The sequence below is a fragment of the Anabrus simplex genome, chromosome 13 (assembly GCF_040414725.1).
Source record: "Anabrus simplex isolate iqAnaSimp1 chromosome 13, ASM4041472v1, whole genome shotgun sequence".
NCBI classification, from domain to species: Eukaryota; Metazoa; Arthropoda; class Insecta; order Orthoptera; family Tettigoniidae; genus Anabrus; species Anabrus simplex.
Window position 1 is genome coordinate 80,301,260 of NC_090277.1, and position 25,498 is coordinate 80,326,757.

General features: G+C 39.9%; 1 protein-coding gene across 1 annotated transcript in view; it reads right to left on the reverse strand.

The window, feature by feature from the left end:
* Positions 1–6,851: 6,851 nt before the first annotated feature.
* LOC136884897 (pre-rRNA 2'-O-ribose RNA methyltransferase FTSJ3) overlaps positions 6,852–25,498 on the reverse strand; it is a 45,643-nt gene continuing 26,996 nt past the window's right edge. Inside the window, exons 8-12 of the mRNA XM_067157197.2 lie at positions 24,549–24,700; positions 19,438–19,738; positions 13,717–13,910; positions 11,483–11,670; positions 6,852–7,171 (exon numbers count right to left, since the gene is read on the reverse strand). Of these exons, the coding sequence (XP_067013298.1) occupies positions 6,934–7,171; positions 11,483–11,670; positions 13,717–13,910; positions 19,438–19,738; positions 24,549–24,700 (1,073 nt within the window). The 3' untranslated portion in view covers positions 6,852–6,933. The remainder of the gene's footprint in view (positions 7,172–11,482; positions 11,671–13,716; positions 13,911–19,437; positions 19,739–24,548; positions 24,701–25,498) is intronic.

Consider the following 25,498-nt stretch of genomic DNA (forward strand, 5'->3'; position numbering starts at 1 on the left):
TTAAAAGGATAAAATCAATGCACCTTACTCTATTTAGGGCTGTAATACCATCTACGGTAAAACCTTGTTAATTCGAATTTGTTGGGATGCAAAAATCGGACTGTGAATTACGTGATTTCAAATTAATCGCCAACTCGTAATTCAGAAATGCCAGCCCTTACCACGTCACAAAATATTATAAGACCCGTTACTACATGAAATGAACCTTGATTCACAGTTTGAACCTTTCAAATGCCATGGAAAAACTATTTCCAAAATGTATCCAACAAGGTGCATTTACAATAATCAAATAACGCATTGGCAAACATAACCTCACACAACAAAAAAAGGGTATTCGAAACCGACTTTCAACCTATTAGGTCGTGTTACGTACATTTAGTACGTGTTGAAGAGATGTTAAGTACAGAACAAAAATGGCCAACCAGACACCAGTGGGATCCGAACCCACAACCTCCCGATTTCGCGTCGGTTGCTCTACCAATTGAGCTATGGTGGCCTAAGCCATCTTTGTTCTGTTGGAAGGGAACTGAGCTATAGTGTGATGGTAGTAGTACCAGACCTGTAGCTCAGATCCTTTCCAACAGAACAAAGATGGCTTAGGCCACCCATAGCTCAATTGGTAGAGCAACCGACGCGAAATCGGGAGGTTGCGGGTTCGGATCCCACTGGTGTCTGGTTGGCCATTTTTGTTCTGTACTTAACATCTCTTCAACACGTACTAAATGTACGTAACACGACCTAATAGGTTGAAAGTCGGTTTCGATTACAATGCGGTCGTGAAAATTCAATATTCATCAAAAAAAGGGTATGATTCAAAGATGAGGGCAAATTATACTAGCTCCCTGTGCAAGTGCTTTATTGTTTGGATTAGTGTTCTGTTTGCATTTTTAGATGCCTTGTACTTGCACGGAAGTGCCGAACGGCCTTCCTTAAAACAGAGTGGCTTATCGAACTTTCCTATGAAGAGGGGAGGAAGTCTCTCGCTTCCATCTGCATTGCAACGCAGTACAGTGACCCCCACCCTTGTACGATTTTATGGCCTGGCACTTCTCTCCTTTAAAACCATAACTCCGTTTGGGCTGGGCATTAAGAAAAAAATAACACAGTTTCATTGGCATTGACAACATTGTTCGGTGCGTACGAACTGGTAATATGAGCCACGCTTTTTCGCTAACTGTTGGCATTACAAGATATCAGAATCATTCCGTATTGACGGTTTTCACTTTACAATGGCGAAAAATGAAAGTATCCTCCTATTCAATACATCATATATTCCGTCATTAGACGGAGTAAACAAGTTCAGACATGTCTGAACTTGTTTACTCCGTCTAATGACGGAATATATGATGTATTGAATAGGAGGATACTTTCATTTTTCGCCATTGTAAAGTAAACTGTTGGCATCGCGATGCATGTGCCCTATTCCGAACTGTTTCTGGGATAGAACGCATTTAATGTTAATTTGTTTTTGGGATAGTAATGCGCACATGTGTCTTACCCACCCAACCTCTTCGATAGTTTATTATTCTAGCCCAATGTACCTCGATGCTTTCAATCTCTTTGCTCCGGATGTCTTTCTGCCATTAAACTAGACAGCTGAATGCGCAGTTATCCATGGTGTGTTGTGAGTGAAGTAGTGCGAGGGACTGAGGGTGTATCAGAAAAGCATCGGTTAACTGTGTTTGCACACGTGTTGGCTAAAATGCCACACATCTACACTAATGAAGAATATGCAGATATGGTGCATGTAAAATACTAACACCTCAAGAATCTTCTTGAATATAGTTAAGCTGAAACAAGTGTTATGTTGATGGGAAAGTGTTGAGATGTTCATTTGTTTCCAATATGGATCAGTGAAAAGATTGCAAACAAAATTTCAAGTCCTAGTATTTTAAGTCTTTTACATGGTCTTCTGTGAAGTGCATTCTTCAAATTGGAAGAAAACTGAGAACTTACACAAGATATGTGATTGTGATGAGTGTTTTAACACCCAAATCTTTACTTGTCTTGCACTGAATTTCAACAACACACGCTTGCTTCATTAATTTTATCTATAATTCATGTCTTGCCGTAACTTTTATTGATTTTGACTGATGATGGCATACCTGCCAACTTTTAGAAATCAAAAATAGGAAGATATTTTAATTCTTGGATTTGATTCCTTATATTGGAAAGACAAGATAGAAGGCAAGAGCCTCCGTGGCTTAGGCGGCAGCACGCCGGCCTCTCACCGCTCGATACCGTGGTTCAAATCCCGGTTACTCCATGCGAGATTTGTGCTGGACAAAGCGGAGGCAGGACAGGTTTTCCTCTGGGTGCTCTGGTTTTCCCTGTCATTCCAGCAACACTCTCCACTATCATTTCATTTCATCTGTCAGTCATTAATCATTGCCCCAGAGGAGTGCGACAGGCCTCGGCAGCTGGCACAATTCCTATCCTTGCTGCAAGTTGGGGGCTTCATTCATCCCATCCCTGACCCAGTCATTGACTGGAAAACAGGTTGTAGGTTTCAAGATAAAAGACATACATATCTACAGTTAAAATATGAATAGACCATTAAATTAAAAATATTAAACTAAGAAAACATAAAAATGGTTACAATAATAGAAAGAAAGAAAGAAAGATCTTACACACCATACTTGGTCCAAACTACAAAAATGGCATCTACATTAGAAAATCCAGGCAAGAAATATACTCTAAGATAGAGAAGATCACGGACACAATGCGTAAAGGCAGAGTTCGCTTCTACGGTCATATACGACGGATGATCGACTCTCGATGGACGAAACGTATCTTCAGTATATTTGACGCAAAACCAAAAACGGCAATGCCATGGTACGTTAATGTCAAGAAAGATCTTAAAGAACTGGGCCTACAAGCAGAAGATGCACAAGACCGAAATCTTTTCAGAGCAGCCATCAAGACTTTTGGGACTTTCCGGGACGAAAAACGGGCAACTGGTGCTAAATGGACAGAAGAACGTCGTGCTAAACACAGTGAGCTAATGAAGACGATGTGGATCAAGCGAAAGACGAACAAATGCCAGAATGTAAAGTGAGGCTTATCGTGGTCCCTAGTTGGCCGATTAGCGAAGTTGAATGAATGAATAATAATAATAATAATAATAATAATAATAATAATAATAATAATAATAATAATGATATTGGCTTTACGTCCCACTAACTACTTCGGTTTTTAGAGACACTGAGGTGCTGGAATTTAGTCCTGGAGGAGTTCTTTTATGTGCCAGTAAATCTACGGACATGAGGCTGACGTATTTGACCATCTTCAAATACCATCGGACTGAGCCAGGATCGAACCTGCCAAGTTGGGGTCAGAAGGCCAACACCTCAACCGTCTGAGCCACTCAGCCCAGCAAAAATGGTTACAAGAAAATGTAACGAACACGGAAAAAATGCTTAATAGTTTCTTTTATTTGACTGTAAAATTAAAGGAAATTCAATTTCATAGGTTTTGTGGCCATAACGTGAAGAGAAAATTTTAGAAACTGACAACTCGCTGAAATACATTCAAGCCATTAAAATTATGAACTAAGAATGAACACAAATGCAGACAGACAGAACGCGAAACTACTTCACACAAAACAGATCAATATGTCTCATACATTAACATACGACTTCGACAGGGGAGGAAAGGAAAGAACAGCAAGAAAAAACTCGTGGACTATAACTCCAACGAAACTACGCACAGAAACTATGTTAACAGCGCACGAACCACATAACAACAAAATGTAACAAACTCGTTCTTTCGTCCCTATTAACAGAGTTGCTAGCGCACGCTAGCCTCTCTCGCTTGCAGGATGATTTCTGTCCTGAATTCCCAGCTGTAAAGCACACACACTGCTGTAGTGAGCGAGGAAACGCGATACACTCGCCAAATAAAGCATCAAATAAATACGCTTGAAAATTACACAAGCACATAAGAATTATCCTAGGGGAAGAGTATTGACCGTGCTGGAGGTTATATTGGTCAAAAATAGAAAGAAGTAAAAATAAATGAAAAAAACGGAAAATTTCCGGGTAAATCGGAAGGGTTGGCAGCTATGTGAGGCCACCTGGACAAGGTACTGATCCTCCTCCCCATTTTCACCCCAATCCAAAGTCTCGAGCTCCAGGATACTGCCCCTGAGGCAGTAGAGGTGGGATCCTTCGCTGAGTCCGGGAGAAAAATCAACCCTGGAGGGTAAACAGATTAAGAAATAAAGAACGAAAGTAAGAAAGAAAGAAAGAAAGAAAGAAAGAAAGAAAGAAGAACACATCAGTTAATGCCACCTGTGAAAGAATAGACATCCTTCGAGAATCAATCATTAGATGCACTGATTCGCCCATCAGGTATCTAAGCAACTGTTTTACATGCAATAAAAAATATTTCTGACGGTTCACTTTTGTGGAAAGAAGATCAGTATTGTGAAGTTTCACTTGCACATTATTTTGAAGAACGTATCAGTCCGATCCCTTGGCTGAATGGTCAGCGCTGATGGCCTTCGGTTCAGAGGGCCCTGAGTTCGATTCCCAGCTGGGTCAGGGATTTTAATCATGTCAGATTAATTTTTCAGGCTCGGGTGTTTGGAAAGGAATGTGTTGGAAAAAACCCATTTTCAGACAACACGCTACACTACCAACCACGACAGAAACACGCAATACAGATTACATCCCCCCATGTAGGGTTGGCGTCAGGAAGGGCATGTAAAACAGGGCCAAATCCACATGTGCGACACAGTTCGGTAGAGAAGGAGAAGAAACACATGAAATTCGACACAGTATGAAATAGTTTATGCCAGCCCTGTGGAGTAGGGGCAGCGTACCTGCCTCTTACCCAGAGGCCCCAGGTTCAATTCCCATCCAGGTCAGGATTTTTACCTGGACCTGAGGGCTGGTTTGAGGTCCACTCAGCCTACGTGATTAGAATTGAGGAGCTATTTGATGGTGAGATAACGGCCCCCGTCTAAAAAGGCAAGAATAACGGCTGAGAGGATTCGTCGTGCTGACCACACGACACCTCGCAATCTGCAGGCCTTCGGGTTTAGCAGCGGTTGCTTGGTCGGCCAAGGCCCTTCAAGGGCTGTAGTGCCGTGGGGTTTGTTTGTTCATTTTTATGAAATAGTTTATTGAGGCTTCTGTTGATATTATATTTTCCTAAGGGAATAAAGGATAATAAGTTAATTTCTAATCCTACTGAAATTCCTAATCATGAAGTAGGAGTAACAGACACTTAAGTTCATAACACTACAATAGGCGTGAATAAAATCTGTGAAGGAATTACATACATACAACTAACTGCATTCTAGACTGTTATGCCATTCAGTTTCAAACCTCTGATTATTAAATCGTTAATAAATGGATCTAACTATTATCCTCCTCCATTCGCCTCACATGATCCCACCACTGAAACCGGCTTTAGCTTGTCTTGATGGTCCCTCAATCAGCTCTCCCAATAAAGCTGGGGAACAGAAACAAGCTCATTGGGGGCTGAGAATAGATGGATGTACAAGAACTGGAATTTGAAGATATGGAGATTGTCCTTCTTCTTTTGTGTTTCCACGTTTGTCCTAATCTCCTATTTCTGTTGCTCCCTCTTCCCACTCTAATCTGCCATTGTGTTCACCCTGTGTGTTCCTTACTTATTCTGACTTGATTTGACACTTGTTTGTTTCTTTCCTATACAGTGAAACCATGTTAGTGCATTCCTCATTAACACGTTTTGGCCGCTTAGCACATCATAAATTTGAAGTCCCGATTCTCTTTGTATTAAATCTAATATATAAATACCTCACTTTTCACGTCGCGAATTTTTGCTATTACCGCTTAGTACGATTACATGTTCCCCTGCCCTGAAAATGCTATTTGTCATCCCTTGTGAAACAAACATGATTTCCAACTTGGGTAAGAGCCGTCGCCACAGTTGAGTGATTACGGAAAAAGTAAGCCTATATGTGCTTGTATTTCGCATTCCATTCAGAAGTTAGAAATTTATTTGTGTTTAGTGGTACAGTGAAATTTTGTTGCGTGATATGATAGCCTACATCTGGATTAGGAACATAAACACGTGAAATTGACTAACGTGCTGCATATTTGCCTTGAGATAGCCTAGTTATGGATACGGAAAAAGTCATGAAATTCCTTACTAATGATGACAAAATTAAAATCTTTCAGAAAGCGGACTGGCATAGAGGACATGAATGTTGAAATCCAACCTTCGAGTTTCGACTCGATCATTCAACTTGGTCAAAGGTTTTTAAAATGGCGGTCAAAGTTATTCCTCCTGATTCCTCGCGGTCGAACATGGTCGAGTATAATCTCCAATTCATTGTCTAAGAGTATGACCAGAAAATAATGTTTAATAACCCATCGCTCCGAAATAAAAGGCTTGTACTAAAATTCATTTTAGAAAGAGTGTGATCTGCAATAATACATTCATATTTTTACTGGCCCCCATGCACATGTTTTCATATTTGTTGTCTGGTGTTTTTCACACTGTTCAGTGCACTTGTTATTTTATAAGCCCCAGCAGAAAAGGTTTTCATATTTGTTCTCTCGTGTTTTCATACCTTACAATACTTTCCTCTCATCTTTATAAAGGGTCGATATAGTTTTTTACTGTTCCCATGGATACACGACGTAAAATGCCTTATGTCGGAAAAAAATACCTAGTGTTCCCATATCCCTGTTGGATAGTTTTTATTCATATATTTAGTAGGACGTTTTATCACTTAACACATTCTTTTATCTTGTCCCCTGCAGAAACGTCTTAGCGAGGTTTTACTGTATTATATTATTATATCAGTTAAAGGAAAACTGGATCAGCTCTCATTGAGAACTACTGTCAATCAATTAATATAAATATTTAAAATGTTTTATTTAAAATATACATCAGTAAAACTAATTACACATATTTTGATAATAATTATAATATTTATTTACTTTTCTTTTTTCCTTTCTTGGAAGATCCTTTGTGAAATTTTCTGGGTTGAGCTTTCCTACCCTTACCCTTTTTCGCTTTTTCACCGCGTTTGTCCTTCTTCATGCGTGGGTCGACTACTTTGTAGCGCCCCTTGGCACCCTTCGGCCTCTGGACTTTCCCACCCATGTGCTTCTTAGCCACCACGTACGTTACCTCCTTCTTCTTTGGGTCCTTGGCCTTCTTGTACAACCTGGAACAAAGGTACTCGGGTTAGTATCACAGCTACGTAGTACTTAGAAGAAATTATATAACAATACATCCAAAATTTTAATAGAGTTAAATCATTACGTGAAGTCTACTTCAGTAGCAAAAGCTCCCTTCTTCAACTCCTTAATTTAACATTTTGACACATAATACTTCTATAATTTTTTTTCCAGTCATCATCTTCGTTAGTCGTTTTGCTCATTACCGAGCGTCGAGACCTCATAACTCTATCATTTCACTGTTGCAATCTTGACGAGAAGCCTCCATCCGGAGCGGTTTTCAGCTTTCCTTAACACGATTTGAAGAGGTAGGCCAGTGATCATCTTCCCGTGGTCTACTGCCTTGTCTCGCAAAATGGTCTTTTCCAAGTTCTCTTCTGAAAATGTGGCCAAAGAACTGGAGGTAACACGCACTCACGCAAGAAGATAGAATTTTCTTGATGCTCAGTTCATTCAGAATGGAAACATTAGTTCTTCTATCCGTTCAGGGTACATGCAGCATTCCAGTACTGTGTCCCAAATAAGTACACAGCAGCCTTCCTTCAATAATTTAAAAACTGTACAAGCTAGAAAAAATGTAATAACTTGAGTTGAAAAGAGGAAAGTCAAAACAGTCAACCCAAATAGCTTGCAACAGTGCAATATTTTAGATTCAGGAGGTCATCACTATTGACCTATCCAAGAATTTTGATATGGTAGATCATAGGAAACTACTGATGAAAATGAGACTTATTGGACTAGACAAAAAGGGTGGCTACATTTCTAGAAAACAGAACTCTGAGAATTAGATTAGGTGAGGTGTTATCTGATCTTGTAATGATTAAGAAGGAGGTCCCGCAGGGCAGTATTATTGAAACTTTATGTTTTCTTATGCCGGCCCCGTGGTGTAGGGGTAGTGTGCCTGCCTCTTACCTGGAGGCCCCCGGTTCGATTCCCGGCCAGGCCAGGGATTTTTATCTGGACCTGAGGGCTGGTTCGAGGTCCACTCAGCCTATGTGATTAGAATTGAGGAGCTATCCGACGGTGAGATAGCGGCCCAGGTCTAGGATGCCAAGAATAACGGCCGAGAGGATTCATCGTGCTGACCATACGAAATCTCGTAATCTGAAAGTCTTCGGGCTGAGCAGCGGTCGCTTGGTAGGCCAAGGCCCTTCAAGGGCTGTAGTGCAATGGGGTTTGGGTTTGGTATGTTTTCTTATATTATTATTGTCGTTAACTTTATTGGCCTTATCGATCCACTTGTGTTGTTCCACATTGTATTTCTCTTTGAAGGTTGTACCGTTTCGTTCTTGCGATCTGCCCAGTACTTTTTCATTCGTTATTTTCTTAATTTGTCTGAAATCGCTACAGCCCTTTATGTGTCATTTCTGCTGAAATTCTGAGTCTTAAGAAGAGTGTTTATTTTATTTTTGTTCTCTGCATCTGCTATCTCGAGTCCAACTGCTTTGAGATCTTGCTGAATTTCGTAGAGACACGTCCTCCTGTCTTTTTTCTAAGATTTCTTATCCCTAGCTGTCGGAAAATCAGGTTTCTTGGTTTTTATATATATAAATGATATGAGTCAATAACTGGAATCACAGATGAGGCTATTTGCGGATGATGCTCTACTGTGTAGAATAGTAAATAAGTTACAGGATTGTGAGTCCTACATAATGTTGTGAGATAGACAGCGAACAATGGTGTAATGGTCATCGGGATGATAAGACAGGTTGTGTGTTTCACCAAGAGGAAAAGTCCTCAAGTTTTAATTACTTTGTTGATGGGGTGATAGAAATTCATGGGGGACACTGCCTCTGTGGATGAGTGGTAGAGTGTCGGCCTCCGGATCCCAAGAGAACGAGTTCAAACCTGGGAGAGGTAGTCGGATTTTTGAAGGGGCGGAAAGAAAGCCATTCGACACACCATGTCGAATGATGTCGGCATGTAAAAGATCTCTGGTGACACATCTGGTGCTTACTGGACAAAATCTATTCAATCTCAGTCCCAGACGCCCAAGAGAGTTTCGGTTTACTCAGTCTGCCATCTAGTAGGCCTAGAGTAAAACAGAACATCGAAATTGACGGGCAGACAGCCAGATGGTGTCAAATTGAAATGTATGCACATGGTAGCTGAGGCCATACGATTATTATTATTATTATTATTATTATTATTATTATTATTACTGTAAGTGCCTATGTTTTAATATAAGGAAAGATCTTCATTGGAGTAATCATATTAACGACTTTGTAAAATAAAGGTTTCAGATCTCTTCACATGGTTGAGAGTATTTAGGGGTTGTAGTAAGGATGTAAAAAAGAGGGCATATAAGTCTCTGATAAGACACCAGTTAGAGTATGGTTCCAGTGTATAGGACCCTCGCCAAGAATAGCCTACTTGATACGAGAACTGGAAAAGATTGAAAGGAAAGCAGCATGATTTGTTCAGGGTGATTTCCGAGAAAGGAGTAGTGTTACAAAAATGTTGCAAACTTTGGCCTGGGAAGACGAGGTTAGGAGATGAGATGCTTAACAATGTGGTATGTTTCGAGCTGTCAGCGGAGACAGCTTTGTCTCGTCCCAGGCCTAATCAGTGTGTACAACATTCCAATACTGCTTGGACATTGTGGACAACCAGTGCTGTAAGTCTGCCTTATATAAATGGATTTGGTACCGTAAGAGATCTGTAACAGAATTACATTACTGGCAGTTATTTTAATATTGAAAAAATTTCTTTGCAGACAAAGTAGGGGTCCCCATACTACGAAAAATTAAAATTAAGCAATTTCCTCAATTATGCCGAAAGTTGAAAGGTTAAAGGGCACCAAAAGGTTTCAAATTGTGAGCCTTGGATAGCTCTATCAAACTTTAAAAAAAAAAAAAAAAATCGAAAATCACTTTCGGCCTAAATGCAGTTCCAGAAAAACAGCCTAAAATCGCTTGTTTCTTTACTCGTTTTCTCTTTGATTCAAATCCTAGCCAAATTAACTTATTTACATAATTCATTCTGTAACGAGTTCCTAGGTTCAATACCCTCAGGTGTTTTTTCATTTTTTTTAAATGTCCACTCCGAATGTAGTTATAAGGGCTTGAGTGAAACTCTGCATTGACTCATATTAGCGCTCATAGTGGTAGAAATGGCAAAACTGCTAATCTAATTGACTGAATAATGAAAAATGAAATGTCGTATGGCTTTTAGTGCCAGGATATCCCAGGACGGGTTCGGCTCGCCAGGTGCAGGTCTTTCTGTTTGACACCTGTAGGCGACCTGTGCGTCGTGATGAGGATGAAATGCTGATGAAGACAACACATACACCCAGCCCCCGTGCCACTGGAATTAACCAATTAAGGTTAAAATCCCTTATCCGGCCGGGAATCGAACCCGGGACCCTCTCAACCGAAGGCCAGTATGCTGACCGTTCAGCCAACGAGTCGGACACTGGATGATGATGATTAAGAAAAGTATTGTAATTTTTAGGAATAAATAAGGAATATATTATCATACTTTATTTTATTTACCTAACATTCGTAGCTCATATGCCTACGATGTTTTCTAGCCTGAAGGGCTAGAACTGTGGACTTTTTAAGCAGCAGCTAGTAACCCCAATTACGAGCGAGACCAATGAATACGTAATAACAAGCTACACAGGCTTTATCCACATCCCTATGGATGAACAGTAAGTTTTGCAACATTAGGAAAGTTGCTAGTGAGAGTTGATTCACTTCTACAAAACTTGCAAGAAGCAACCAGTATTTCACTCAGGACAGTATTTCAAACAGTTCTCCACGTTCCTGAAGTAAAAAATAAAAATGCTTCATAATACATCTTCCAGTATGACAGAAACTAAAACTGAAATCATTAAAAGAGGAGAAAGTATAGCTAGGAAGTAGTTGAGGGGAAAGGGCTAATTACTGCGAATATTGATTTTTACAATGTGGTTTACGTCGCACCGACATAAGTACGTCTTATGGTGACGATGGTATAGGAAGGGGCCAGGAGTAGGAAGGAAGCATCCGTGGCCTTGATTCAGGTACAGCCCCACCATTTGCATGGTGTGAAAATGGGCACAGAAAACGATCTTCAGGTGTTCGAACCCACCACCTCCCGAATGGAAGCTGATAGCTGCATGACCACTTGCCCAGTTACTGCAAGTGACCTGTAGTTGGATATCTATTTAGTTCAAGTTTTTTAGATTGTAAGCAAAATGGTTTATAGTACCAATAAAGTATTAAGTTAACTGGGTCGCAGGGGGAATAATTATAACATATATAAGATCCTTTTGCTGTCTCTAACTTGCTGCAGAAAAAATATTTAGTACTCACTGTTTAATCTGCCTCGCCTTCTCCCGCTCCGACACATCCACGTTCTCCATGATAGCCTCGACTTTCTTCTTGGCCCTCTCTAGCCTCTTCACGGCCTTCTTCTTCTTGCGAGCCTTCGCCTCGATCACCTTCTTGATGGGCCGCACGTCCAAATCCTGGAGCTTCTTCTTGTATTCATCTACCAGTTCCTAGTTTAAAAAAAAAATCATTAGATCATGTTATTTCATGAGTTCAGAAGACATTTCCAAGCTTCAATGAGGAGCAATAACATACAAGGTGAGTCTCTCTTCTATGGAAAAACACAAGGAGGTGACTGGGGTGAAGATAAGAAGAATAGTAAGCCAAGAAATATGTTCCAATACATGACTGGTAATTGTTAATTACAGTTTATCAAACCTGGAGGAGAAAGTGCATAGGGTTGCAAGTGAAACAGATCTACTCAATGTTGACTACTGTAGAAGTTACCTCTGCAATCCTTCATGTTTGGACCAGCATATACAATACCCTGTTTTACAAGAAGTATGCGTCAACAGTCTGCCTGCAGACTAAAAGAAAATAAAAACTGCAATGGGAGAATCTGGAAGCTGGCATTTTTCTGCCCACTCTGTTGGTAACTCTGATCATGCCGTAAGTACACAAGCCGTACATATTACGGCATTTGAATGGCATCAGTTTAAGCAATATCACAGTTTCAGGATGGCTCGAGTGAGTTCACAGCAAGAGAAAAGCTCCACATTATTGAAGAGGCAGAGCAAACTCGTAATCATGCTGTGGGAAGATCGTACAGTATGATGTGGTCAAGAACTGCACACGAGATTGAAGGTAAAAAAAAAAAAGAAAACAGCGAAGTTTCCAAAAATTTGATAACAGGACTTACTAATATGTAACTGAAAATAGACAGTTTGGATGTATGGTGACATGTTCAAAGTGGAAGGTGAAAGCAATAACAAGAGAGGTTATGAGGCTAGTTGTGAATAGTTCATGCATGTTTTTGAATTAAGTAACTTCTGTTTTTTGTTGGCAAACTAGCATTGCACAACATCTCCCAGCCAATTAGGAAAGACAGACTGAATTCAAAGAAACTTTTTACTGGTTTGTGACAGAGAACTTCGTATTTACTCTTGCAAACTGGTAATGCAGACCAGACACCAGTGTACTCTGAAACGCCATTGCACTATATTAATGAAGATTACAACATGAGAAGTTGTTTAATAATTTTCTAATTTACTGTACTGTAATATTCAGGTTTTCAATATAAATATTTCACAAAGGTATACCAATACAGTCGAAACTGGTTAAGACGTCCCTCTCTAGCGCGTTTCCCTGGTTATTACGTCATTACTCCAAAGTCCCAGTCCATTTCCTATTAAATACATGTTAAAGAAACCTGGATACACATTTACGTCACTCTTTAGTACATTTGTAATATTCCCACCACAAGAAATTTAAATTAGCGTTCCCAGCCAAGTTGCATGCATGATGTACCAGTGACAACTGGCCTGGGTGAGGATTTGGCAGAGAATTTCAGGGTCTTTGTGTGTCTGCCTACAGCTGCAAGGAGTGTCAGTCTCAACTCAAGCCAGCCTTTCATGTGGGCGTGTGCTTGTTTGGATCGTGCAACAGTAGCTCGTGTGACATATTGCAGCTTAATTTTACGTATGTGCATTGTGTAACAATATATGTAAATTAGGCATACTGTATTTACGCACGGTGGTTTGTAGGACATTCAGTTATGGAGAAATGTGTGCATATCACCCAGATGTTGGATATTTCTGCGATAACATTAAACATAGTTGTAAGCGACGTGTATACTTTGCGTCTCTAAGAATGTTTTTCAGTGATGTTTTGCTATGTTGGTGTTCTAAAAATGTAATTATAACTATAATTAATTATATTATTAATTATAATTAATATTAATTAATTCATTATTAATTATAATCACTTGTTTCTTTCTTTATATCACAATTATATTTACGTTCAAACCTAACCTTAAATTTAACAGCATAATTGTTTTTCATTTTTTTTTTGCACATTTCCTCTTTATGACATTTTTTTTTGGTCCGCACAACGTCCTAACCAATCTTGGCTGTACTTGCTTTTTATTTTATTTCTCTTCCTAAAATTACAGTGCGGCGATTATTTGCGTGTATACAGTATTTCCTCCCCACTATGATAATAACTTATGTTCTGCCATGGATAACCAACACACTTCTCCTCCCTGTTTAAGAACCCACCTTTGGCACTGGAGCTTCTTTCTTCATGTGCTTCTTCTCGTCCTCCACGAACCAGTCCGGCAGATGCTCGTCATTGAAGGCAAAGCGGTTCCAGCCGCCATCGATCAGGTCGCGTTTAATTTTCTTGGATGTGACCATCAGGGTGCCTAACGCCAAGCCTTCTTCGTCCAGCTTCACTTTACGATTTTTCTTGCCTGCAAATAGATGTTTGTATAATCACTGCAACATTTTTCAATTATTATAACTAAAGCTGGACTAAGACAGAAGAGTCTGTGAGCTTGCATCTGGGAGATAGTAGGTTCGAATCCCACTATCGGCAGCCCTGAAGATGGTTTTCCGTGGTTTCCCATTTTCACACCAGGCAAATGCTGGGGCTGTACCTTAATTAAGGCCACGGCCGCTTCCTTCCAACTCCTAGGCCTTTCCCATCCCATCGTCGCCATAAGACCTATCTGTGTCGGTGCGACGTAAAGCCCCTAGCAAAAAAAAAGACAGAAGAGTGTGTTGTCACTTTTTTGTTTCTAATGGTTATGGACGAAATTGTAAAGGAGAATTTTTTTTACAATTTGCTTCATGTCGCACCGACAGATAGGTCTTATGGCGACGATGGGATAGAAAAGGCCTAGGAGTGGGAAGGAAGCAGCTGTGGCTTTATTAAGGTACAGCCCCAGCATTTGCCTGGTGTGAAAATGGGAAAACCCAGAAGTAAAGGAGACAAACAAAGCACATGGGAATAGTGAGATGAAGTTATTACTGTTTGCAGATGATATTGTGGTCTGGGGAACAAACAGCTAAGTACAACAACAACAACAACTTGATGCACTGAACAAGAAAATTGTAAAGTATGGTATGAAAATCAGTGCAGAGAAAAGCAAACCACGATCGAGAGAAGAAAGAGAAGGAAAAGGGATTGTGAAAATTGGTGGTTAAAGCCTCAAAGCTGCTGACAGTTTCAAATACCTAGGGTGTGAATTAATGAGGAATACAAACCCGGACATGGAGGGAGATTAGCAACAGGGCAATGAATTCTACCAGAGTGTAAGAAATCTTGTCTGGAATAAGGAAGTATAGAGAGATGATGTAGAAAATGTATTATGCATCCATATTGACTTGTGTGGCTGAGACCTGGACGATGACAAGTAGGGAGGAGAGTAGAATTCAAGCCACTGGAATGACATACCTAAGAAGTACGATAGGAAAGACAAGTTGAGAAACAAAGACGTGAGAAAGGAAGACGGAATGGAAAGCTTAACCCTCGAACCGGTAGGTGACGATAGATCGGCAGGTCTACTTTGCCAGTAAATATGGGTAGAAGAAGATGTGAATATTTCCGTTAGATGGCAGCATTTAGCAGGCATGTTTTCTCCTTGGAATGTGGAATGTTTCAGTGTTAAATACATCCATTTACATGTGGTATCTTTGAAACAAATGAAGGTTGCAATTTGTACAGCTCTGAAACACGTGTTGATTTTGTTATGACTTGCTTTCGTTGTTTACTGTGTGTTATGTACACACGATTGCTACATTTTCGGATTTATATGATGAAGATATTGTAATAGAACTAAATGCATCTGTAAACTCAAGTGACAAGTCTGATTTAGATGATACTTGTTTTGGACTGCAAATGTGTGGTGCACACCCACTGGTTAGAGCTCTATCAACTACCGTACTTTTTATTGAATAATTCCTAAAATATTAACACTATAATATTCACTTAAAATTTGCATGCTTATCATCAGAATTAATTTCTCTACAGAACGAATATTTTAACACTTTGAAGACGATGTCACCCCATGTGGGGTGACGGACCCTCATACAAAATATAGTATGTCACCCCACATGGGGTGACACGGTAGTGTGTCCAGCCCTCTCAACTTTCGGTTGTCGCACGAAACTAGCACTACCATTCGCTGTTGTATTGCATTGCTTATTCACGTAAGGTGTTCATAGAGTGCAGCGCGGTGCCCATAAGGGGTGACATACGCAACCATCACAATTCAATTATTAATGGCAAGGAAAATAATGTGGATTGGACTTTATTATTGCTTTATTCTTACAAACTGGTTGAGATTTAGTACTCAGATGAAATTGTAAACCAGGGCTACATGTGAATAAAAAAATGTTTCTGCAAACCTGAGAATGTTCTCCCAGTAATTTTCACTGGCTGGTGATTTGGTTGAATCATCGCCCGATGCAGCACCGGAATCTTTGCTAGTGTCCTCACTACACAAGCTACTGTCGAATTCCGACTTGGAAAAGGTGGCATCACATTGCAAATCCTAAATGTCAACATCTCTTGATTCAATATTTGAACCCTTTTCAAGTTGTTGTTCTACGTCTCTATTGGTAATCATGGCTTACTCAACACAGAAACACCTAACATGAATTAAATTCTTGTCACAAAACTGTAAATTACAAGGAACTCGTTGAAAGGTGCATAAATCAACAGCTCACAACACAGAGCACAGTGTTCCACAAAAACAAAGGTAAAAAGGCAGTCACCCCTGTAAGGGTGACGTGCAACGTACGCTTTCTCTGTTGCAGAGTTAAACTAATAACCATATGTCACCCCAATGGGGGGACACAAAAATAGAAACTTTGAACATAAATTATGTCTTTGCTTACCATCTACGAATGAATTACGAACATCCGTAGCCCACAACAACCTGAAGAATGTATATTGCATTTCAGCAGTTTACCACGAAAAAAGCAAATCTACACGTCGACGCTAAAGTGTTAAAAAGTTTCAGGAAAACTGATTAATCATTTATATTTGATGTGTAAGTAAAAAAAAATTTTGATTTTTTTGAGGGGGCAATTAAAGGGGTGGAAAATTTTAAAAAATTACATTGAAGGTAATGCAAACCACTTTTCAAATAGTCCAGTACATGCAGAATGTTTTGGTGTATTATATGTGCATATTCTACCCGGACTGGGACAAAATGATGGAAGAGGAATGGTGGGAGAGAGGAGGGTGGAAAAGTGCCATAAATGCCCCGACCTGGCAGGAGCTGGGTAAGGGGAAAGGAGGAAGAGAAGGATACAACTAAAGCACTTTAGATAACATTAAAGAAAGGATTGAAATTGTGTTCACTGTACATACAGACGATAATAAGGGTCTAGAGCAGGGCCTCTCAGGGTGCACGCACTAGTGCACCGCACAGTGCAAAAGACGACTTCGCTTGGTTGACCAGAGTGCAGACCCCCACTCCTTGATTTGGAGCAATAGCGCTGTCTCTCTCTTTCCCCATGCCTGTCTCGCTTGCTCCGCCTGTCTCCCTCTTCCTCACTTGCTCCGTAGCACTCCAAATCCGAGCCGAGCTTAGCCAAGTCACCCCGAGACGACGCGCTGATCCGAGGCGAGCCGGACCGATGCACTGTGCACAAGACCTCTGCACCTCAGTTTGCACGCATGAGATTTTAGGCATTTGAGAGGCCCTGGTCTACAGTATAAAAGCGATGTCAATAATGCTTTAACAGTGTACGATATTAGATTCAACAGTGCTTTTACAGGTTCACACTCTGTGAAATGAGACAAACTGATTAGAAATCTACACACCATATTTACTCGCCTATACCCCTTCCTCCCCACCAACCACTTAATTTTCAATTATTATTGGGGGAAAATATCAGAAGAAAATAAACTGGAGAAAAAAGTGTTTCATGGGACCAGGCAACAAGTGCAACGTTTCAGTTAATGCCAAAGCCCACGCTTCTGCACCACTTGTACATTGGCCTTGGCTACTCTCTCCCCTTACCCTAAATTTCCCAATGCCCTTCCACCTTCTGAACTTTGTGTCCTGCATGGCCGCATGTAATGTGTAATTACTGTACAAAGCCTCCAGTTCACAAGTAGGAGTGAAAATGAACAAGAGAACAAGTTTAACACGATCCTTTAAGTTAAATGTGTTAGAAAATGCTACATAAAATGGAATGAGAGTGGCTAATCGTAAATACGAAATGCGGCTGTGAATGAGTTGTTACTGCCATAGGCATAACCAAAGAGACAAATTATATGGAACAAAGAAAATATTTTATTCCTTCCGTGGCATGAAGAAAGGAAAATACAAAAATATTTTACAAGAGTCAGTGGGTATTAGAACCAAAATATTTCATATGTCAGGCAGTTGCTACATGACAACATTGCACCACTGTTTAAATGTGCATAAACAAAGTAGAGATTTGCTGAGCAAGTTGTCCTAGATAGGCACATCTTTAAACAAAATATCCAGGATTGGAGAGTACCTGAAGATGAAATCAAACTAGTGAAATGACTTCCCTGGTCAGAGGACAGAAGAAACGCTCACATTCAGAGAATGAAGGACATGTGGGCAAGGATACGTAAACATGGTTGGAAACCTAAATAAACATGGTCCAATGAGGCTGTAACGATAAAAAAAAACAAGTAGAGATTTAAATAACTATTTTGTGTGTTGATTGAAAGATGCTAGCTGTTCCTGTTTCCATTTTTAAACCATGCTAACCTAACCTATATCTGTGAAATTTTTACGTCTTATAGCCTCCCCTGTTTTTGAAGCTGAAAATTAGGGGGGAAAAAACGGGATGTTATAAGAGAATAAACACGGTACAGCTACGGCAGAGGATATAAATTTCAGCAAAGGATAAGCTTGATGATGATGCTTGTTGTTTAGAGGGGCCTAACACCTAGGTCAGCAACGGATAAGCACATCACCCATTACTTTACCTCAGTGAGTGACTAGTAACGCTCTATTCTAGTCTGGTACAGAGATATTTTATGAGTGTTTCAGGCACACATGTTTCGTGATCTTAAAATTGTTTGTTAATCCACAATGAGCAAGTATTCGCACTGATCAGTTACGCTGGAGTACACGGGAATAGGGCAGCGGGCTGCAAGTATTCAGTGTCCCAATGCAACGTGTGCTACTGGCGGAAGCAGAAGACTGCACTTCAAGCGACCAACGAGTCTCACAAAGCATTTCACGGTTCGAAGAGTGGCACTTTCCCTTAAGTACACGATCTACAGAAATATCGTTACACTATGATGGATAGGCCGTTTCCCATGAAATGTATTTTAAAGGACGAGAAATAGCCGCAGCATATGGGATCACTGTCGTGGATTTTAAGGTTAGCCATGGCTGGATGATTCCTTCTATGAAGAGAAATGGACTTTATTAATGGGTTTTACCAAAATGTGAGGTACAGTGTGGAGCCAGGACATCCCAGAGAAATGCAAGAAAATTCTGTACTCCAATTCTGACACACTCGGCAGGCACACGCACATCAATAAAATGTGAAGAAAGCAGAATCCAAGCAGCCAACATGATATTCCTTAGATGAATAATTGAAAAGACATGAAGGGATGAAATCAGAAACGTAGAAATCAGAGAGAGAATTGAATTCCCTAAACTGCAAGACAAGATAGAGACCAGTGAGTTGAAAAGGTATGGATACAAGAGAATGGAAGAGGACAGAGTTCCAAAATGAGAAAATAATAGGCGGAAGGCCCAGAAAGAGGTAGACGGCTACAGTGAAGCAGAGCATAGAGAAGAGAGGAGTAAAAAACTGTGGAGGTCCTTGATTCACAACCTAACCCAAAAGACTGGAAATGGGAAATGAGGAAAAAGAAGAAGAAACTGAAAGAAAAAAGCATGTATTTTACACGGATAAACATGGTATCTCCTAATTAGGTAAGTCGGCAGAAAGAAAATACAGATAAAAGGGAGAGCTCTTACAACTCACCCGTCTCCTTAGGAACAACTTCGAAACCTTCAGAATCAACCAGATCATTAGTTTTCTTCTTCTTGGCTTTGGTTGGCTTTGTGTAATCCTGCTCCATGTCGTAGTCACTGCCAGACCCGTCACTGTCATCATTATCATCGCCATCTGTGCTGTCATCTTCCCACGTCACGCTTTTCCTCTTGTTTGACTTTGACTTCTGCTCGTCACCGATGATGGTTCCTCCCCTCTTCTTGATGTTCTCTGCCATCTTGTCCAGTTCCAGGTCCTCAACTTGCTCGTCTAAGAGGTCCTTGAAAGTGTCCTGAAAGATGACAACGTAACGTTAAGAGAATTACATGAATTTTTAAATTTAGAACCATAAAAATTGGAGAGAGCTACAGAAACTGTGCTCATTCTTTAAGAGATGAAAAACCAAAGGAATCTGAGAAAATATTTCAAATCTCATTATATTTTGCAAGCTATCAAGCTGCATAAAGGAAAATGGAATATCAAGTTTGAAGTACACTAAGCAGAAATGAGCTCATCAGATGCGGAGAAAAAATGGGTGTAGAAGAACTGGAATTAATGATGATGCTGATGATGTTTGTTGTTTAAAGGGGCCTAACGTCTAGGTTATCAGCCCCTAATGGTACAAAATGAGACAAAATATAATGACAATTTAAAGTTCCAAAATTCATCCACTAAACAAAATTTGAAACTTGATGATGAAGAATGAATGGATGAATATGAATGTAAAATAATCAGTGGATCAAACTTACAATATTCAAAATTAAAAACAATTCCAAAATCAATTCACTGACTAGAATTCAAAAAGACGACAATGAACAATGACTATCAGTGGATCCGACCCACTGTACTGACCAACGGGCTGCTTCCAAAGCACAATGCTCAATCGATGATGCTTATTGTCTGAAGGGGTCCAAAATCCAGATCAACGGACCCTCATAATGGTAGGCCTACTTATTCCTAGTAAAGTACAACAATGGTATTTCTCATGTAGCGGTACTAATCACAAGTAATGCAGACAGTGACAGGTCTGGCAGTGACTACGACATGGAACAGGATTACACAAAGCCAAGAAGAAGAAAACTAATGATCTCGTTGGTACTACTCAATGGTGTTTCTCACATAATGGCGCCACCCATAAGCAATGCAAACCCATGGTGTTCCTCACTTAGTAGTGCTAATCATAGGAACCATACTATCCCATGGTGTTCCTCACATAGTGGGTACTAATCACAGGCAACGCCCAGACCCGTGGTGTTCCGCACATAGTGGGTACTCATCACAAGGACCCGTAATATCACATGGTGTTCCTCACATAGTGTGTAGTAATCACAAGGACCCGTAATATCACATGGTGTTCCTCACATAGTGGGTACTCATCACAAGGACCCGTAATATCACATGGTGTTCCTCACATAGTGGGTACTAATCACAGGCAACGCAGACCCATGGTGTAGCCCATATAGTGGTACTAATCACAGGCAACGCCCAGACCCGTGGTGTTCCTCACATAGTGGGTACTCATCACAAGGACCCGTAATATCACATGGTGTTCCTCACATAGTGGGTACTCATCACAAGGACCCGTAATATCACATGGTGTTCCTCACATAGTGGGTACTCATCACAAGGACCCGTAAAATCACATGGTGTTCCGCACATAGTGGGTACTAATCACAGGCAACACAGATCCATGGTGTAGCTCATATAGTGGTACTATTCACAGGCAACGCAGACCCATGGTGTAGCTCATATAGTGGTACTATTCACAGGCAACGCAGACCCATGGTGTAGCTCATATAGTGGTACTATTCACAGGCAACGCAGACCCATAATGTCCACAACCAGATGATGAAACACCCCAGTGAGTGTAACCTCGTTTTTTTCTCCTTGGGATGTTCCAACAAAACCTGAACAGAGGGGAGCCTCCGTCATAGTGGCAGATACTATACATGGATACTGTAAACCCATAGCATTCCTCACATAGTTGTATTATTAACAAGAAAAGTTGACTAAGGGTGTTCCTCGCATGATGGTACTAATCAGAGGTAATTTCATGCTTCAAAATTCAGCATCCCTTGGTCGCTCCTTTTAGTCACCTCTTATCACAGGCAGGGGATACCATGGGTGTATTCTTCGTCTGAATCCCCCACCCACAGGGGATGGAATTAATGAGGAGACAGCGTATTTATTTGAGGACATCAGTGTATGAATATTTGGAAAGACAACTGGCCTTTTTAGATTTAGAGAAAGCATTTCATTGGATACCACATAAGCTTATTTGGAAAGCCCTCCAATCCCATGATGTTCCAGAAGCCTATGTGCGATGGACCCAACTTCTCACCCTCATTTTCTTTCAATGATGGGGTTCATCAGAGCACTGTCTCTCTTATTATTATCCTATGTATGGATACAGTGACAGCTGATATCCAGATGTCCTACCCGTGGACACTGATGATGTGTTCCTTGCAGATCAATTCCAAGGGAATCTGGAAAATCTCCTGCAAATTTGGAAAGACCGCTCAGGGCAATATAGTTTGCGCCTTATCATGAAAACTCTCCAATGTGGCTTGCAGACAGCTGGTACCATCGACAAGCAAGACCTAGTTAAAACAAACTAATTTAACCTTTTGATCAGTGAGTTTTGGTGACACTCCCAGGCCACCAGGAATGAGTTTTTTTCTTGAAAATTTTGAATTCTTAATTTTAAGTTTTTTGATTCTAACTTTTCTCTATTAATAAATTTACATAATTTACACTTAGGTACATAACTGATACCTTCAATTTAATTTAAATCAGTGGCGTAGAAAATATTTTTCTCAAAATAATGAAAGGAATAGTAAAATTGACAAAATTATAATGATAATAATTATGATCAAGTTTGTAACCTTTACAACACACTGACTTGATTTTACAAGTGTCATCTATCAAAATATCTTTAGGGTATGTTACTGACCCAGACAGTCAAGTTTTTCATCGTGTACAATGTCCACATCCTTTTCAGTATAAACAATAAAATCAAGGATAAACCCAGTTTCAGTCACAAAGTATAAACATCTTTATACCAAACTTGTGTTGCTTTGATGGAACGTAGTGTTTCTATTTTAGGCGACCTTTCCAAGCAACTAAGCTCATATCAATACAGATATTTTGGAAGGGATAGAATACAGATCAGAATTTCTCTCTGAAATAATTTAGTATAGGCCTAATTTTGTGAAGTCTGTTATCTGGGGGTTGTAGATTGTTGTCAGAAAAGTGTAGCAACCTTAGAAGGAGGGAGAAATTGTCAAGAGAGGTCACTTTACCCAACATCAAAATTGTGAACGATTTATTTGTTGACCAACAGTTTTTCATTTTTTTTCTTCACATGGCCCATCACAAAACAGTTGCCAGGAAAAGATGAAGAGTCTCTTCGGTTATGCCTTGCCACTTTTTTCATTTACGTCCATATTTTCCGTAACAAATAAGTAGTACTTGTTCATTTCTGACACTATCAAGTTCATAATATTACGATCAACAACTTCTCTGAAAATTGACTCTTGAAGTCTTGAATTGTTGTCATTATCATTCAAATGAACATTATCACTAACCCTGGAATTTGATGGATCAAAAAGAGCAGAAAGTGTAGGAAGAAACCTGCCTATAGAACTCCACTTTCTTCCTTCAGTTTGAACAGCTGACAGCTTAGCCTTCTGTGCAACAGTGGAGCTCTGCACTTTGTCCTCAATTTCCGTGTTGTCGTCTTTCGAGAAATAATCAATTTCACTCTCATCGGACACATAACAATCACTATCACTATCATAAATATCAATTTCATCGTTAGACTCCTCGTTAGCCAAAATATTACTTATATCTTCCGGAACAAGCTTGCATCCTCGATTTGATCCCGCCATTACCACATGTATTTGTTTACTATCAGAGAGTTTGTTTCTACGGAAACCACAGGTGAGAGAAAAGAAAAATGTTTGTTATCAAGGAATAGTCATGCAATGCACTCGCAGGCAAAAACAATAGAAAACAGTTCCCAGGTGTTGTAATTTGTAGCACAATCGCGTAAGAAGTCAGGTTGTGTAACTACGGATGCTGCGACAGAACTCCATCACAGAACATACGAGATGTGATAAAACATGGAATAAAGTTTGCTGAACATGCCAAATATCCCTCAACTTTGTTCTAAAAACCCGCCAGTACAATGTCACAAAACAATTTCAAACATTCAACATAAAACGTGAAATGACGCCGGTACAGTTCAGGCGTAAACGTTGAGAACGTAAATAGACGGCGATACTGCTCATTGGGTTAAATACCTTGGATCACTTACTGTATTTCTCTGCACAATCGTCACATTTTTTATAACAAAATTTTCTAACAAATTGTAGGGTGCGAACATTAAGCAAAGAATTTTGAATACAAATATTTTTATTACTCAAAAAAATAATTTTGTAACTAAACTGTATTTGATAAACATGTAAGCTGCACATAATACTAACGTATATACTTCAAAATAATTAAAATAGTCCAAATTAAATGTATAAATAAATTAAATAAATAAGTTCTTCTGCTACACATTTTCCTTTCCATCTTCGGCTCTAATTTTATTCTTCTATCCTGTCAGTTGCACTTTATTTTATTTTTATTTCATGTTTTTCTTTTTTTAAATTGTATTCATTTCTTGTACCACATAAATCCCTGTTTTGTCTGATGACCTTGCTGTTTACTTGGCAACGCACATATGATGGAACTAGAAACATCTTATGTGGAGCTAAGATGGTGTCGTCACCTCTCACTCAGAAGGCTAGCGCACTGTGAGCCACGTGGCGAACAAGAGTACCACTTACTACAGACCAACAGTAAAGCATTATTAAATTCAAACCTTCATTATTAGAGAAGTAAAGACAAGATTCTGAAGACGCAGAGCAAAGTTCTCAAGAAAACATACAGAATTTCGCCTTGTTTTCTGGCATGACAAAAGCCCAAACTCTTATAATCATGAACACAATTTATTTAAAGGTTACCTTGATTTTAGGAACAAAACAGTCCATCCCCAGGCTAACATCAACCAGAGGTTCCACTAGGAATGGGTGCAGTCAAAAATGTGAACAGACCTTTTCAAACCAAAGAGCTGCTTTGGAAATCTTCTTCTGCTTCTTGTCCCTAGGATCCAGATCTGTGATCAGTGGATGCTGCTCCTTATTCACCTTCACTGGGCCTGGACGTACGAGCGTGTCATCGTCACTGTCGTCACTGTCGCTCAGACCTGGAACAGTTAAATACAGTCCATAATATAGCTGAGAGTCTGCAAGTGGCAGCAATGTTTGTTCCTCTGTAATTCAAGAACAACTGGAGATATTTCAGTGAAATTCGTCACACATTTACGTGCATTTCGTACTTAAATACTATAAAGATAACACAAATAAGGCACACACACCAGACAGAGTAAAAATTGGTAAGGAAATGATTTTTAAGATCTGTCCACACTTGTATCAGATCAACGAATCTGTATCATGATCGATCTGTGTAAACAGAGGGCAGAGTGGTTCCACCTACAGAACACCAGACACCATCACATCCGGTCTTCCATGGTCGATACGCTACATGGAAAAGGGTATCTAGTACATGAAGAGGTCCATAGCCTCGCAGTTGACGGTGGAACAACACAAATCAACATGATCGCCTTCAAACCCGGCAACAAAAAGGTTTCATTCTCGACCCGACAGTCAGATCTGAAGCACTTGCAGATCAGCCTGTTGAAGCTGATGAAGAAAAAGAGAGGATATATTCACCAACCATCCCATATTATCTCAATAAGTACAACCTTGCAGACATCGAGGTCACAGGGCTCATGTTGGGTGCAAGGGGCACCATTCCTAAACTACTTAGGATGCTTTGGTGTGCTGAACACAAACATTGAAAGCCTCGATATCGATCTTGAGGCATCACCTATATGCTCCACCCATTTAATTAAATCAAATAAAGTAATTTCTCTGCCGCTTCTTTGCTTTCTCTAATTTATCAATATAATTATTGTTTTTTAAATTCTGTATTGTAATTAGAT